Source organism: Oncorhynchus tshawytscha, linkage group LG32, assembly GCF_018296145.1.
Source record: "Oncorhynchus tshawytscha isolate Ot180627B linkage group LG32, Otsh_v2.0, whole genome shotgun sequence".
NCBI classification, from domain to species: Eukaryota; Metazoa; Chordata; class Actinopteri; order Salmoniformes; family Salmonidae; genus Oncorhynchus; species Oncorhynchus tshawytscha.
In genome coordinates this window covers 10806113-10824469 of record NC_056460.1, presented here as the reverse complement: position 1 = coordinate 10824469, position 18357 = coordinate 10806113, and the positions used below count along the sequence as shown (strand labels likewise).

The 18357-nt window shown below is 45.7% G+C and overlaps 1 protein-coding gene across 2 annotated transcripts; it reads right to left on the bottom strand.

The window, feature by feature from the left end:
• Positions 1 to 2742: 2742 nt before the first annotated feature.
• On the bottom strand, positions 2743 to 11385 carry LOC112245820 (small integral membrane protein 28-like). Of its 2 annotated transcripts, none has more exons than XM_042310821.1 (2): positions 11165 to 11385; positions 2743 to 4044 (listed from the first exon to the last, which is right to left on the bottom strand). In XM_042310821.1, the coding sequence occupies exons 1-2, from the start codon at positions 11348 to 11350 to the stop codon at positions 3646 to 3648; spliced, it is 585 nt and encodes a 194-aa protein (XP_042166755.1). In that variant the 5' UTR covers positions 11351 to 11385; the 3' UTR covers positions 2743 to 3645. The 2 variants fall into 2 exon arrangements, with proteins under 2 accessions (XP_042166755.1, XP_024269753.1); XM_024413985.2 differs by lacking the exon at positions 11165 to 11385 and adding an exon at positions 5115 to 6347.
• Positions 11386 to 18357: the final 6972 nt, after the last annotated feature.

The following is an 18357-nucleotide window of genomic DNA, read 5'->3' as shown; positions in this document are numbered from 1 at the left end:
ACCCCACTTGAGAAGGTAAGCTACACTGTTTTCTGTATTGTCTCATTGATAATATCAGTCAATTTGAATGTTGTCTGTCCCGTACTGAGCTGCAGCTTCAGCATTGAAAGGTTGCTGATGGTGATGGCTTCCCGAGGTTTGTTTCCACTACGGGAGGGGAGGAGGGCTAATAATTATGTTTGGAATGGAGTAACTGGAATGGCATCAAACACATGGAAACTGTGTGTTTGATGTGTTCGATACCATTCCATTGATACCATTCCAGCCATTACTATGAGCCCGTCCTCCCCAATTAAGGTGCCTGTAGTTTCCACTCACCAATTATGTTTGTTCACAGGAACCCGAACCCTTCTGGAAGACGGGATCGATGGCAATGATGGAGGAGGAAAATAATAAAAAGAAGAAGGTGAAGAAGAGGGGTTGCGGCTGGTTCTGGGGTGGGTTTGGCCGTAAGAGAAAAACAGCGAAAGAATTCCCACAGACTGTTGTTTTCGAGTCAACCACAAAGGACTGTGGAAAGCCTGTGCAAGAACAGACTCAGACGGAGACTGAGAGGAACAAACCAAAGGTGACAAACCTTGATATTGTTCCTGTTATTCTTGTCAGGAAAGCCTTTGACTCTGTCTTCCCAGTTTCATGTACAATCAAGCAGCAATACGGTTCATGGGAAGCTGTCCCACTTTGCAATGATATGGTAGAGCACATACATATCCAGGTTCAGAAAGAGGCATTGAAATACCAAAACCAAAGACTGTTCTTACGCACTCTGAGGAAGCTCAACGATGAGCCGGACATCATGGCCAAATTCTTAGAAGACGTCTCACTCTCTATCAGGAGCAATTACCTCAGGACTTTCCATGAGTGGCCAATGGTTAAAGCCCAGCTATACCCAGAAATACAGCCTCTGCTGGTCTGTGATATCATGGTCAGAGAGATCATAGCTCACCTGAGGCCTACCTTGACCTTCGCCAAGGACACCAAGAAGGGTGATGACCGGCCATACTGCATCAACATCCCGGTCAAGAGAGAGACCAGAACCCCTGTTGATACAGGTAGAACAATGCTACTGTTGGTGTGGTACATTCAGAATCAGGCCTGGTCTCTTGTAAATGACTTTTATTCCACAATGTTCTTTCATTCACAATTTCACAACAACATCCGATGTAGAGTCAACTGCTACAGTAACAGTCAGCTAACCAGTTGGACAATAAAAATTTGAACTCCTCCCTTGCGTTCAAATGTCCTATCTTGTCACATTTCCATTTCCCGTAGAAAAGACCAAGCTGGAGCTTTGCATTGAGAAAGCCAGCGCTGACAGAAAGAAGGAACTCCTCACCCCACTTGAGAAGGTAAGCTACACTGTTTTCTGTATTGTCTCATTGATAATATCAGTCAATTTGAATGTTGTCTGTCCCGTACTGAGCTGCAGCTTCAGCATTGAAAGGTTGCTGATGGTGATGGCTTCCCGAGGTTTGTTTCCACTACAGGAGGGGAGGAGGGCTAATAATTATGTTTGGAATGGAGTAACTGGAATGGCATCAAACACATGGAAACTGTGTGTTTGATGTGTTCGATACCATTCCATTAACACCATTCCAGCCATGACTATGAGCCCGTCCTCCCCAATTAAGGTGCCTGTAGTTTCCACTCACCAACTCTGTTTGTTCACAGGAACCCGAACCCTTCTGGAAGACGGGATGGATGGCAATGATGGATGAGGAATATAATAAAAAGAAGAAGGAGAAGAAGGGTTGCGGCTGGTTCTGGGGTTTGTTTGGCCGCAAGAAAAAGTACAGCGAAAGAATTGTGGATGGAGGATTGTTGCAGGCGCGTATACTAGAAATCACATCCACACAAACCAAGTGTATGGACGCACACACATTTACACAGAGACAGACATAACAACAAGGCCTACCTCAGATCCCAAAAAGACATTGTATGTTGCCTGTCTAATACTGTCTTATTTTCCATTTTGGGATACAGGATGTGTATTTATAGCTTACCAGAGACTGTTTTGGCACCAAACAATTTTCTCTCTGAACTTTTATTTGAAAAATAAACACTTTATTTGAAGTATTTTGCCTGACTTTGTTTTCTAAAGACATGTCTTTTATGACTTTATTTCTGATATATATATTTTACATTCCATATAGAGGAGCCTGATGCTCAATGTAACCAATTACCATCAATTTTATTGTTTTATGGTGTAGCCTGAAAATCTGTGTTTTAAATTCTGGTTGTTGATTAGATAAACACATTTACTTTGCTGAAAATAAATGTATATTTTGAATTTTCGGCTTTTGGGATAATTTATACCGTAGACTATTCAAATGAATTGGTTAATTAACAACAATGAACATTTGGTGAATAAATATACTTGAAATAAAAACGCTTCTGTCAATAGTCTATCTGATACTGATAATTTACAAGAATAAATGGTACAAAGAGTAGAATATGAAATGCTGTAGCTGCTTCTGAGGATTGTTTGGCCGTAAGAAAAAAAAACCTAGTTGGACCCCTGGACATTTCTAACACTTCTTGACAATCTTGCTCAGAAACGCAGCAAGACCATAGCTGTAATGTAAGACAGGTGTTGGGAAAGGAGAGGAGCTCACCTCTACATTCAGTAGTCTACATGATATGACCAAGATGTATCACAGTGGGGCAGCATGGGATTTCAACTTTGCAACCTCGGTGCATCAGTGATCATGACGGAAGTCTCTCAATCATAACATGCTAAGATATTTTTCTTATTCTTTATTTAAAAACAATATAACACTTTGTGCAAACATATTACTTGATAATTAGAATGCATATATGTTATGTAGTCTATAAAACGTATCAGGTCTGAGGTTTTTAGGAGTACATTTATGATGTGATGCCAAGGAATGAAGGGAATTATTAACCTGGACTAGGTCTTTGTAAGTCTGGGTACCCGTCTAACTAACATTCTGCTCCTTGTCCCTTCTGTCAAACACATGGTGCCCAGGCTAGGTCTTTGTACCTTCTTACATATAAATACAATTCAAATCAAATTCAAATAACATACAGTATTATATACAAGACTTCTGTAACATTCTTGTACTTTGCACATTGACATTCTTAAGTCTGCAAATAGGGAACAAACTGTAAATCAACACAGGTACAGGAGGGTTGAAAGCATGGTATGGCTCATACAATGTGTGGAAGTAAAAATGGGGGATCACGTGTTTCATTTAGGAGATAAAAACAACGCAAATGAATTGTATATTATTTTTTGTATCATTGAAGGAGATTTATTTGCCTACTGTGACCTACGGTTTGTACATAGTCAGTGTCTGTCCTCTCTAGAGAATCTAGATGTACTGTATCCTGGACAGCCAGTCAATGCAATTTCCAGCTTTCATGCAACTGCACATTTCTCTGTGTAGAAAGCTGGTACCCACAAAAGACTAAGTCAGGTCTGATGTTTTTAAATAGTCTATTGAATTCCCCTTATTCTAAAGAGCTTGGTATATGGAGTCCTTTCAAAAGCAATCTCTTAGTTCTAGTCTGAAATGATACCATATACCCTACTCCCTACATAGTGCACTTCTTTTAATCAGAGCCCTTTGTGGGCTTTTGGGAATAGGGGGCCATTTGAGAGACAGTCCCAGTGTTCCCCAGTCACACGTAGCGTCCACTGGACTTGATCTCCGGACACAGCCGGGCCTCCAGGTCCTCTATGTTCATGGACTCTTTCCGACTGGTCAGACTGGTGGCGCGTGTGATCTTGGTCAGCGTCTCCTCGTAGGGCGGCGGCAGGTAGACCATGACGTACACGCTGTCCGACATGTCAGAGCTGGTGCTGGTGTGGCGTTCGCCGTGGCCGGTGAGCGAGGAGAGGAACTCTGCGCTGCTCTCGGGGTCCTGGAGGTCCAGGCTGAGCTTTGGAGGGGAGCACCTCCAGTAGGCCAGGAGTACCAGGAGGCCCAGCATGAGGAGGGAGGCGACGGGGAGGACCACGTAGAGGAGCAGCCCTGACCTCCCTTCCTGGTCGAGGTTCAGCTCATTCCAGTTGTCGCCCTGGTGGATTTGGAGGGAAAAAGGGTTAATAAATCACGTCATTGACAGGACAGAAAAAAAAGATTCCTCTAAAATACATGCAGGATGATGTTGAAGATATGAAATCAAAAAATCAGTAATGGGTTTTGCCTCAAAAAGTCAATGTTCCACCGGATGAGTGATGATCCTCTTCCATCTTCTCAAAACTGAAACTGCATGGTTGTGAAATCAAGATATCCTACAGAGGCTCAATAGGGCTTATGCCATTTGATATTGCCTGAGTGTTATATTCCCCTGTTGACACAGTGTCCCAAATTCACCAGACCAATCGGTTTCAGTGCTCAGATAACGCTGATCCTCATCTGGATGACTGACTAAAGACCCATCAACATCACTCCACTTAGCTGAAAGCCCCGAAAAGCTTTCCTCTGCCATTGCCCTGACATGAACTGCACTCACAAGCACTCGTCATAGTCGTGACATCCAATACTATTTCAAGGCACTCAATTAACAACAGCAAGAGTGTGTTGCCTGCAAAAGTCTGTACAGCCCACAGTATGTGGATGCAGGCTGAAGTACCTTGGACAGCGCTCCTCCAGTGAGGAAAAATAAAAGATCATATAAAATAAAAACAATCCACTTAAAAAGCTATTTTTCAGAATAATTTTCAGTCTGCTCTTTAGATTGTTAAACCAGTATGCCACTGTAACTGGTGTGAAATGGCTAGCTGGTTCGCGGTGGTGTGCGCTAATAGCGTTTCAATCGGGTGACGTCACTCGCTCTGAGACCTTAAAGTAGTTGAGCGATGGGTAACGATGCTTCGTGGGAGGCAGTTGTCGATGTGTGCAGAGGGTCCCTGGTTCGAGCCCGGGTAGGGGTGAGGTGAGGGACGGAAGTTAACACTGTTACACCACCTACCTACTCCCAGGTGCCAAGCAAAAAAGTAAACTCAAAATCTGCTGCAGCTCTCCAGGACCCGGGTTGCCTACCTCCTGGATCTACCAAAAATCTCTGGGTCTCGCAGCAGTCTATATGTAACGACTACTACTGAATCAGACTCACTCAGTAACAACAAGCTGATGTTCCCTTACCTGTAACTGTCTCTCCACCATTTGGGGAGAAGGTGACCCAGTCACCCAATCAATGGACCCTCTGCCGGCTGGCCCAAACTTTATCCAGCTGCTGTCCAGTAGCGTTCTCATGCTGTCGTGGTAGGCAGAACTCAAGACAAACACGTCCGACTAGAGAGAGATTCGGTCGATAGCGATCCAGCTGTGTGTCCCTTGGTGCCCGAACAGAGTTAGACAGAGAAAGCAGTGCAGTGAGGGGGGGCGAGGGGAGGGGCAGGGGTGTGGTGGGAGGTGTCAAGCAGCTGCTCACATGGCTGCACATGCAGGGCACAACCGGATCCAGGCCAGGGAACAGCCCAATGACGGTGGAGCTAAAAGTCCAAGGGCAATCTCCTCTTGGGGGGATTAGTGGTAGCTAGTGCTATCTGCCGCGTGTGCGTGCGTGCGTGTAAAGGGAGCGACACAGAAGATGAGAAGCAGGTACAGGGAGTGAAGTTTTATTAGCTGACGGACACGAAACGGAACAGGAACAGCGCCTGGACAGGAACACATAGCAAACACAATACGGAATAATGCAGACACTGGGAACATAACCAAGGAACAGACAGATATTCCGGGGGTAATCAACAAAGTGAAGGAGTCCAGGTGAGTCCAATGAGCACAGCTGTGCGTAATGTTGGTAACAGTCGTGTATGATGACGGGTAGCCTGGCGCCCTGGGCGCCAGGGAGGGAGAGCGGGAGCAGGCGTGACAGTGTGTGTGTGTGTGTCATGCAGATTTTACATGTACTTTCAGGAATAGCCTGCTAGAGGGTGACAAACATTTGCTAGATAGAGAGATGAGTGGAGGAGCTCATATATTAAACAGATCTAAAGAGACATGGGATGATCTTAAAATAATGACATGGCACAAGCCTTTGAGATGAGTGAACCATGGTCTGGTATGGTGGGATGCTTGTTGTTATTGATGGCAGTGAGTGCTCTTCACCCTAATCCAACCTTGATTTCAGTATTGCATTAGACAAACGAGACAATATTTAAGATTAAACATCAACGACATTGTTTACCTGCTCCTTGGATTAAATGACAGCATAAAGATCATCAAGCAGGTCGTCTTTTAATAGCATTGTTAAATTAACGGGACAGAGATGGAGACAAGAGATCATAAAATGGATTGAGATTTATACCTAATCAGGCACAATCCAGAAAGTCTAATATTATGGACGGCCCAAATCGCATCTTTTCTTTAAAGGCAACATCAAATGGCACTTTGTGTCCCGGGTCCAGACGAGCCAGATCTTCCACTCAGATTTGCAAATCACATACCACCATAGTCCCTGTGCCAAACAACACCAAGGTAACCTGTCTAAATGACTACCGACCCATAGCCCTCAAGTCTGTAGCCATGAAGGGCTTTGAAAAGCTGGTCATGGCTCACATCAACACCATTATCCCAGAAACACTAGACCCACTCTAATTTGCATACTGCCCCAACAGATCCACAGATGATGCAATCTCTATTGCACTCCACACTGCCCTTTCCCACCTGGACAAAAGGAACACCTACGTGAGAATGCTATTCATTGACTACAGCTCAGCGTTCAACACCATAGTACCCTCAAAGCTCATCTCTAAGTACCCTGGGACTAAACACCTTCCTCTGAAACTGGATCCTGGACTTCCTGACGGGCAGCCCTCAGGTGGTAAAGGTAGGTAACAACACATCTGCCACACTGATCTTCAACACAGGGGCCCCTCAGGGGTGCGTGCTCAGTCTCCTCCGGTACTCCCTGTTCACCCATGACTGCATGGCCAAGCATGACTCCAAACCTATCATTAAGTTTGCCGTCGACACAACAGTGGTAAGCCTGATAACTGATAACGATGAGAGCCCAGTACATTGTTGGGGGAGGTTGCTTGTTCCTTGTCAATCATTTGCTTATTGATGAAATCAGCAATGAGACAATATCTTTAAGTAAATCAATCAAAAACCTTTATTAACGCAATTGCAGACAGAAGTTGACAACAGGAACATAGCACGCATGTTTCCGAGTAAGTTCTGTAAAATAGGAAAGGGTACAAGTTGCTTTAATAGGCTTACAGTCAACCCCTAGTGATGTAAATGCCTACGTCAACACCTATTCATGAGACCACGTCCATGCAAATACAGTTATACAAACTTGCAGGAGAGACAATAGATCCAGTGTTTTCTAAGGGCTCAGCAGTAATTTTCCACTCCCCAAGTTGCTTTATAGTGGTATGTCTGACTAGTCTCTTATCTTTCACTCCCCTGCAGGGTTCTGTGTCTATGAATCTCTTTTAGCCTTGAGGCGCTTTCTTACAGATACCCTGTTTTGACTGCAATAACACACATCTCTCAGACCATTTCTTATAAGAAGCAAAGACTAGAAAATAACTGTGGAACAATATTAAACTTTATAATGTACATATATATATATATATATATATATATTGCTAATCTGTAGTCCAGGACCCTAAAGATGTAATGAGGGAGGGGTCTTATAGCCCTTCCCCTTCTATTAATATAACATAAACATAATCAATTATTATAATACATCAAACATTTGGTGCAGACCCTATCATGACCCCAAGGTGACCCCCCCCATTAGCATCACTGGGGACAGGTGTAACAGATGTTGATCGTACTCTCCATGCGTTGTGTTTTGTCCTAATAAATCACCCCAGCCAGTGGTCCCAGTTGAGCATTATTTATTATCTGTTGTTAAATAGGAAACAGTACATTAGATGTGCAGGGCTTAATGATGTTGATGGCTATCGATGGTCAAATCTGTAGCATGAAAACAACTGTGTTAGCAGTGGGCTTATGTGCCCAGCATGCTAGCTAACACGCTTATATACAGCAGACATTTACCAAAGCACATCCCAGAAAGCCCCTCAATCCCTAACAGATACCATATACCCACACATGTATAAATCAGCAATGTGCAGCAAACTTATACACATTGTAAAATATAAAACAGTATTCAGAACGTGACCTACCCCTACCCACATTTTCATACTGGGGAGACATGACGTTCGCGATCTCCCCCTATCTGCAAGCGGGGCCAATCACAACACGCCTTATTGTCATCGGAATTGAACCAACCAATAAGAATGCTTGAACATTAAATAGACATTTCTTTAAATTAAAGTGGAAACATAACCAACCCTGTAACACAAGCTTCCTGCCATCCAGGACCTCTATAACAGGCGGTGTCAGAGGAAGGCCCAAAAAATTGCCAAGGACTCCAGCCACCCTAGTCATAGACTGTTCTCTCTGGTACCGCACGGCAAGCGGTACCGGAGTGCCAAGTCTAGGTCAAAAAGGCTTCTTAACAGCTTCCACCCCCAAAGCCATAAGACTCGTGAACAGTTAATAAAATGGCTACTCGGACTATTTGCATTGTCCCCACCCCACCCCCCATTTTTACGCTGCTGCTACTCTCTGTTTATTATCCATGCATAGTCACTTTACCTCTACCTACATGTACATATTACCTCAATGACCTCGACCCTATTTTATTTTAACCGGTGCCTCTGCACATTGACTCTGTACCGGAACCCCTTGTTATTTTATTGTTGCTCCTTAATTCTTTTTTATTTCTAATTTATTTTATTTTTCGTAACTGCATTGTTGATTAACGGCTTGTAAGTAAGCATTACACTGTAAGGTCTACTCACCTGTTGTATTCGACCCATGTGACAAATCAAATTTGATTTTGATTTGATGCACACGCACCCTTGACAGGAACCTAAAATCATGACTCAAACAGTCTGTTTGCTCTTTGGTTTCGGGCGTAGGACAGACAGAGCTAAAGAGGTCATGCTGGTAATATCTAACCGGTGCCTCTGCACATTGACTCTGTACCGGAACCCCTTGTTATTTTATTGTTGCTCCTTAATTCTTTTTTATTTCTAATTTATTTTATTTTAACCGGTGCCTCTGCACATTGACTCTGTACCGGAACCCCTTGTTATTTTATTGTTGCTCCTTAATTCTTTTTTATTTCTAATTTATTTTATTTTTCGTAACTGCATTGTTGATTAACGGCTTGTAAGTAAGCATTACACTGTAAGGTCTACTCACCTGTTGTATTCGACCCATGTGACAAATCAAATTTGATTTTGATTTGATGCACACGCACCCTTGACAGGAACCTAAAATCATGACTCAAACAGTCTGTTTGCTCTTTGGTTTCGGGCGTAGGACAGACAGAGCTAAAGAGGTCATGCTGACAGATAAGAGATTGAGGTTGTGACGGAGTGCCAAATATCCCACAAGACAGCAGCCAAACAGGACATGTCCAGTTGCGAAGTGATGCACTAGAACAGTGGGACAGAGAGTAAAGGTCAGGATTTAGGACGAGGAAACACAAGGTTTACAGGAATGAATCCCTCATAAAGGGTATTAATGGTGTTCAAATTTGACTTGTTATTTAGGTTGGACACCATCAGCTGTCAACCATCAACTAGCTTCATCCAGAAATGTATTGGATGACACATATCGAAATGTTGGCCCCTGTGTATTGTCTGTGTGGCCTCAATGTGTGTGATTTAAAAAAATAAAATACAATTTTTTTTTTTTACTGTGTCATCAGAGAACACAATGTGATAACATTCAATTCAAGTTTCGGCAATAATCATAACTCTTTCGTGTAAGCGTGTACCTCCAAACGTTGTCAACCTGTTGCCGTCTCTACTGCTCGGTGTGTAAAATGGCTTGTCAAACAGAGCCATGTCACTATTTGCCAGTGAAACGCATCAACTAGTTATATATATATATAAGCATTTGAGACGACAGATAAACCAAGTATTAACACCATTGTAATTTATGCTTTGTTTAACAAGATGAAGGAAAAAGGAAACAGCACACTGCTGTCTGCCTATGTCTGAGGCTGAGTGTCCTCTTCATGGAAAAGACGGGCTCTTACAAACAGAGCAATCTTCCTCAGCTTTTCTGCCCCCTTATTTAACCCAGCGACTGAAAATTACAGTTTGGATTATATTGGGAATGATTTGAACAGGGGATTTCAGTGTGCCTGAAAACTCTTATTTTGCGGTCCTGCTCTCTATGGATTTATCTTCATACTCTAGATACTCTAAAGCTGTGCAGCAGAAACTGAGACAATTATATCCCTTTCTCTTAATTAAAGATGGCCACCCACTGCTCAGCTATTCAGTTATTCTCTGCATCCATCTCCATCCACTCTCCCCGTGTCCAGATTGAGCCGTGTATGATGTCCGCTTACTGCAGTGGGTCCAGCTGTCAGGCCCAACATCTGTCTCCAATTGGTCTGTAGATGTCAAACAGGTGGGAGATTGGGATTTGTTCGAGCCAGGGGGGATTTGGGAGGCATGCAGGGGACTGTAATTACAGCTCACGTGGCGTCCAGAGTGGGCCGATCAGTCGGTCTAGTGCACAACTAGGGCCTTGGTCAAATGTAATGCACTATATAGGGAATAGGGTGCCATTAAAGTCTGCCTGGTGTAGTGGTTCCCCTGCAATAAAGAGAAAATTGAGTATAGATGGAGGCATAGTTCATCCATATGAACCCATTCTAAGGTGATCCTGGCATCCTAGTTAACACTACAGCTGGATTATAGGCCAACGTGATAGAATATCTTTCACGCCATGGACTTGGTGTGGCCGACTGGGTCCGAACCTGGGTCTCATGGGCAAAACAACACTGTGTTAGTCCGATGAGCTTCACGTCTAGGCATTAATGACAGCTTCACGTCTCAGGCAAGGTTACTCATTAATGTGAGCGTGACTCACTGAACGACAGGGTAGGTGGAAAGGAGTGGAAGGACAGGCGATTAAAGAAGCAGACTTGTATGGATTTATATGTGATAATAAACTAGCATTTCCATCATGGCTGGCTGTTGTGGGAAAATCCCACAGGGCATGTGAAAGCCCAGTCATTTCGTAACATACTATGAACTGTAAATCATCATCATAGGCGTTGTGGCAAACCTCTTCAAGGTTAGGAGAGTTTGGTAAACTGTCACCAAATCACCCAAGAATGAGAGTTCTTTCAAACAGGACAGTACCTGTGTGTTTGTTTCTCCGTTCTGGTCCACCCAGGCCGTAGGCGAGGTCAAGGATAGCAGGGTTCGGTACACAAATCGGGTTCTCAGTAGGTCCAGGTCCAAACGCCAACAGGTAAGTCCAAAACAATCCAGCTCATACACGGTAAATCCAGCCCAAACTCTATAGTCTCTTTCTCTATTGTTCATAGCTCCTTCCAGCACTCTCTCTTCCTCTTCCTGGTTTTTCTTGACCCTTTATCTGTGAGTCGGCTCCACCTTCTGAGGGTTCCCCTTGCTTCTGGGACTTGTAGTTTTGGCGGTCGGCCATTTTGTGATCTGTAGTTCTGACAGGGGTGGCCATTTTAGTGATCGGGCAGAGCCCGTTTATTAGTTCTGCTCTCACATATCTGCCACTTATCACTCGACCCCCTTCTTTGCCACATATCTCTCCCCCTGGATCCGACCCCCTAGGTCGGGCTACCGCAGCAAAATATGCATGCATGCGGGATAACCCATCCACGTTTCCCATTTCCTTCCCTGCTCTGTGTTTCAAGTCAAAATGAAACGGTTGGAGACTCAAAAACCACCGCATCACCCGAGCGTTCTTCTCTTTAGCCCTATGCATCCAGGTGAGTGGGGCATGGTCACTGATGAGGGTGAAGTGGCGCCCCAGCAGGTAGTACTTCAGGCTTTCTAGAGCCCACTTTACTGCCAGCGCCTCTTTCTCAACGACTGAGTAGTTGGTTTCCCGTGGTTCCAGCTTCCTGCTTAAAAACAGGATGGGGTGTTCTACCCCTTCTACCTCTTGGGATAGCACTGCTCCCAAGCCGACCTCTGAGGCATCCGTCTGAACCACAAACTCTTTCTCAAAGTCTGGTACCACTAGCACTGGGTTACAGCAGAGAGCCTCCTGTAATGTCCTAAATGCTTTGGTGGCCCTTTCATCCCATTTGACCATGTTTGGCCCTCTGGCTCTAGTCATGCCGGTAAGTGGGGCGGCCACTGTGGCATAACTTGGGATGAACTTCCGGTAGTAACCGGTCAGCCCTAGGAAGGCTCGGACCTGCTTCTTATTTACTGGTTTCGGCCATTCTCTAATTGCCTTCACCTTCTTATGTTGGGGTTTGATTAACCCTCTTCCTACAGTGTATCCCAGATACTCTGTTTCCTCTAACCCCACATAACACTTGGCAGGGTTTGCCGTGAGCCCTGCCTTTCTAAGGGCATCTAACACTGCCTGTACCCGGGGTAAGTGGGATTCCCAATCTGGGCTGTAGATCCCCACGTCATCTAAATAAGCTGCGGCGTATGCTTTATGCGGTTTTAGGACTTTGTCCATGAGCCGTTGAAAGGTGGCTGGGGCCCCGTGTAAGCCGAATGGCATGACGGTGTATTGAAACAAACCGTCAGGTGTTGCAAAGGCTGTCTTTTCTTTGGCCCTGGGGGTCAGAGGAATTTGCCAGTACCCTTTTGTCAGATCAAGGGTCGTAATGTACCGAGCATGACCAATTTTCTCCAGTAGTTCATCTACTCGGGGCATAGGGTAGGCATCAAACTTCGAGATTTCATTTACCTTCCGAAAGTCGTTACAGAACCGCAAAGACCCATCGGGCTTGGAGACCATCACAATTGGGCTAGACCACTCACTATGTGACTTTTCAACCACCCCAGCTGTCAACATTTTCTCACTCTGCTCTAATCGCGGCCCGTCGAGCCTCGGGTACCCGATATGGCCTCATACTCACTTTTCTCCCTGGTAGGGAAACGATATCATGAGCCGTAACCTCAGTTCGGCCAGGTACCTCTGAAAACACATCTCTGTTTTTCTGGATCAGGGTCTTTACTTCCTGTACTTGCGCTAGGGACAGAGTGGGTGAAATATTTACTTTGGCTGTCTCCTGAATGTGTGTGGGGTATGTGACCATTAGTGTTTCTCTCTCTCTCCATGCTTTTAACAGGTTTATGTGATAAATCTGTTCCTGGGGCCGTCGACCTGGCTGTCGGATCCGATAATTGACTTCTCCTATTCTTTCCAGTACTTCATATGGTCCTTTCCACGTGGCTAGTAGTTTACACTCTACCGTGGGGATCAGCACTAACACCTTATCTCCCAGTTGAAATTCCCTCAGGGTAGCCTGCCGGTTATAAGTGTGCCGCTGGTGTTCTTGTGTTTGTCTCATGTGCTCTCTGACGATGGGCATGACTGTCGCTATCCTGTCTTGCATTGCCGTGACGTGCTCTATGACACTAGTATACGGGGTGGATTGGTGCTCCCAGGTTTCCCGGGCGAGTGTCTAAGATTCCCGGGATGCCTCCCATATACCAGCTCAAAGGGAGAAAACCCCAGCGAGGCTTGAGGAACCTCTCTAATGGCAAACATCAGATACGGCAACATGCAATCCCAGTTTTTCCCATCCTTTTCGATTACCTTCCTGAGCATTGACTTCAGGGTTCGGTTGAATCTCTCAACCAGCCCGTCCGTCTGAGGATGGTAAACCGATGTCCTCAACTGTTTCACCTGCCACAGTTTACAAAGGTCCGCCATAAGGCGGGACATAAAGGGGGTCCCCTGGTCGGTAAGGATCTCCTTTGGAACCCCTACCCTGGTGAACAAGAGCACTAATTCCTTTGCGATATTTTTGGAAGTCATCGTCCGAAGGGGAATGGCTTCTGGGTAGCGAGTGGCATAATCTAGAATGACCAGAATGTATTGGTGCCCTCTGGCGGATTTGGGTAGTGGGCCCACTAAATCCATCGCTATCCTCTCAAATGGCGTTTCGATTATGGGGAGTGGCACTAACGGGCTTCTAAAAGCTGGTCGTGGAGCTGTTAACTGGCACTCCGGGCACTCTCCACAATGCCGAGCCACTTCAGCTTGAATTCCTGGCCAGTAAAACCTTCTTACAATCCGGTCTCGGGTTTTATCGATACCAAGGTGTCCCCCCAGAAAGTGCCCATGAGCTAGATCCAGTACTGTCCTCCGGTACCGAGTGGGAACCAACAACTGTTCCACCACATCAACCCCTATTTTCGAGACTCTGTACACCAAACCCTTTTTCATGATGAAGTGGGGAAAACTATTAGGCATCATCCCACCATTTATGGGAGTACCATCTACGACCTGAACATCTGCTCTGGCTTGCTGCAGGGTTGGATCCTGGTTTTGGGCCGTCCCAAAATTAGTCAAGGACCCTGCCAGGTCTGCTGGTTCTAGATCGTCGTCCTCTGGATTCAGATCGACCCCAGCCCCACTAGTACCGGGCTGTTCGTTATCAGCGAGGTTTGCCACTTCATCCTCCTCCTCCCCTACAAGCACCTGTGATGTTGTCCCCTGGGAGACCTCTTTTCTTGGCTTTGGTTGAAGGCCCCATGCTTCTTCCTGCTTGGTCGGGGTTGTTGGCTTCTCAACTATGCCATTCTTGTGGCCTAACTTTGCAAAGTTAGGAAAATCTCTACCCAATATTACATCATATGGCATCTTTGGGACCACGCCGACCTCATAATCCAGCAGACCGTCCTCTGTTTGTATGCTCACTAAGACCGTGGGGTACAGACGGGTATCCCCATGAATGCATGTAACACTGATATCCTGTCTTGTATCCAGTTTATGAGTCGGCACTAGGCCTGCAACGACCAGGGTTAGCATACTGCCGGAATCCAGCAGTGCTTCAACCTCTTTCCCTTCAACCTTCACCCTGCACATATGTTTGTTTCTTGATCTTTCAAGTACAGTGGTTACAACAGGACATGCATACCGTATATCATCTTCATTTTCACCAAGGTTACATTGCATTGGCTCTTCTTTAATAGGGCAGTAGGCTGCAATATGTCCTGGTTGATTACAATTGTAACAGATAATAGGGGTTCGGGGAGACCCCTCGACACCCAGTCCCGGTTTCCGTTTTTTTTTTTCCCTTAGTGTCTCGGCATGATTCTGATTCTTTCCTTATGGCCCCACGCTGCTCTCTTCCCCCTCCATATGTTGGGACAGCCTTACCCCGTCCGCTGGTTCGCCCAGGCCTGGGGAACGGGAATCTTTCCTCCTGTGCTTGCTCAGCTGTTCCTGCCGTACAATACCGTTCAACCAGGCCCACAAGATGGTCGGCGGAAAGTACCTCGTTCTGGCCAACCCATCGTCTCACTTCTTGGGGTAGACCTCGCTGGAACTGGTTGAGTACGATGGTCTCGACGATCTCGGCGGATGACCGGGTCTCTGGTCGCAACCATTTCCGTGCCAGGTGAATCAAGTCGAACATCTGTGTTCGTGGGGGTTGTCCCGGTCGGTAGGACCACTGGTGGAAGCGATGTGCCCTCACGGTATCGGTCACTCCCAGTCTAGTCAGGATCTCTCCCTTTAGTTTATCGTAATCCTGTGCATCTTTCAACTCCGGGTCGAAATACGCTTTTTGAGCGTCCCCTGCCAGGTATGATGCCAGAAGCCCTGCCCATTCTTCTTTCGGCCACTTCTCCCTCTCTGCCGTCCTTTCGAAAGTGGTAAGATATGCTTCCACATCATCCTGTGCTGTCATTTTTTGAAGAAAATGATTGGCCCGCCTCTGGGTATTTGCAGCTGGTACTTGAGCCCCAATTTGGTCCGCTAGCCCCTTTAGGCCTTCTCTTAACTCCCGGGTGTTTCTCTCTTGCTCTTCTCTGAGCAGCTGGTTGGTGCGGTGCTGGACCTGTAACGTGTCCTGATACATTCGCATTGCATCCTGATGAGCTATTTGTTGAGCTCTAGTTGCCTCTTGTTGGGCGGCCGCCGCTTGTAACAGGGCCTGTATGGCTCCCTCCATACTCATTTTCCTGAGAAACTGTGTTAACCAAACAAAGCCAAAACAAAAAAAAACCTGACTCCCCTTTGGAGTGCTAACTGAACCTTTATTTATTTTTTTCTTCTACCTAACCAGTGGTATGTTAGTCCATACCCGCATTCTCCACCACGTGTGGCAAACCTCTTCAAGGTTAGGAGCGTTTGTCAAAAACTAAGTGGTAAACTGTCACCAAATCACCCAAGAATGAGAGTTCTTTCGAACAGGACAGTACCTGTGTGTTTGTTTCTCCGTTCTGGTCCACCCAGGCCGTAGGCGAGGTCAAGGATAGCAGGGTTCGGTACACGAATCGGGTTCTCGGGAGGTCCAGGTCCAAACGCCAACAGGTAAGTCCAAAACAATCCAGCTCATACACGGTAAATCCAGCCAAAGCTCTATAGTCTCTTTCTCTATTGTTCATAGCTCCTTCCAGCACTCTCTCTTCCTCTTCCTGGTTTTTCTTGACCCTTTATCTGTGAGTCGGCTCCACCTTCTGAGGGTTCCCCTTGCTTCTGGGACTTGTAGTTTTGGCGGTCGGCCATTTTGTGATCTGTAGTTCTGACAGGGGTGGCCATTTTAGTGATCGGGCAGAGCCCGTTTATTAGTTCTGCTCTCACATATCTGCCACTTATCACTCGACCCCCTTCTTTGCCACAGCGTCATAACACTCAATCAGGTACACGTGTGCCAACACACTTATGGAAAGCACATTTAAACAGTGTGGATTTGGATACACTCTACACACAGACCCAAGTGTTATCGAGGACAATTCCCAAGACTCCATATACAGAAGAGAATGTTGTTATTTTTTAACTCGCCTCTTTTTATCTGTCCGCTTCTGTAAAAGACTGCAGCTGCCACAGTGTTGATGGTGCAGTACTAAACATGCTTTGTCATAGCTTTGCCATAAAAACACCCACAGTACCTTGACACCCAAGTGTAAAATCCTACCACAGATTTAACTGAAATAAATGATACAATTGTTATCAACAAGATGCCATATAAAGGATCACTGAGTATTGCGTTCTGAGCCCTCTCCTGTACTCCCTGTTCACCCACGACTGTGTGGCCACGCACGCCTCCAACTCAATCATCAAGTTTGCGGACGACACAACAGTGGTAGGCTTGATTACCAACAACGACGAGACGGCCTACAGGGAGGAGGTGAGGGCCCTCGGAGTGTGGTGTCAGGAAAATAACCTCACACTCAACGTCAACAAAACTAAGGAGATGATTGTGGACTTCAGGAAACAGCAGAGGGAACACCCCCCTATCCACATCGATGGAACAGTAGTGGAGAGGGTAGCAAGTTTTAAGTTCCTCGGCATACACATCACAGACAAACTGAATTGGTCCACTCACACAGACAGCATCGTGAAGAAGGCGCAGCAGCGCCTCTTCAACCTCAGGAGGCTGAAGAAATTCGGCTTGTCACCAAAAACACTCACAAACTTCTACAGATGCACAATCGAGAGCATCCTGGCGGGCTGTATCACCGCCTGGTACGGCAACTGCTCCGCCCTCAACCGTAAGGCTCTCCAGAGGGTAGTGAGGTCTGCACAACGCATCACCGGGGGCAAACTACCTGCCCTCCAGGACACCTACACCACCCGATGTTACAGGATGGCCATAAAGATCATCAAGGACATCAACCACCCGAGCCACTGCCTGTTCACCCCGCTATCATCCAGAAGGCGAGGTCAGTACAGGTGCATCAAAGCTGGGACCGAGAGACTGAAAAACAGCTTCTATCTCAAGGCCATCAGACTGTTAAACAGCCACCACTAACATTGAGTGGCTGCTGCCAACACACTGACAATGACACTGACTCAACTCCAGCCACTATAATAATGGAATAATTGATGGGAAATGATGTAAACATATCACTAGCCACTTTAAACAATGCTACCTTATATAATGTTACTTACCCTACATTATTCATCTCATATGCATACGTAGATACTGTACTCTATATCATCGACTGCATCCTGTAATACATGTATCACTAGCCACTTTAACTATGCCACTTTGTTTACATACTCATCTCATATGTATATACTGTACTCGATATCATCTACTGTATCTTACCTATGCTGCTCTGTACCATCACTCATTCATATATCTTTATGTACATATTCTTTATCCCCTTACACTGTGTATAAGACAGTAGTTTTGGAATTGTTAGTTAGATTACTTGTTGGTTATTACTGCATTGTCGGAACTAGAAGCACAAGCATTTCGCTACACTCGCATTAACATCTGCTAACCATGTGTATGTGACAAATACGATTTGATTTGAATTTAAATTCAACCTATTTTGCATATCATGGCACTTTGGGTCCCGGATCCAGACGAGCCAGATCTTCCACCCAGATTTGCAAATCACATACCACCATAGTCCCTTTG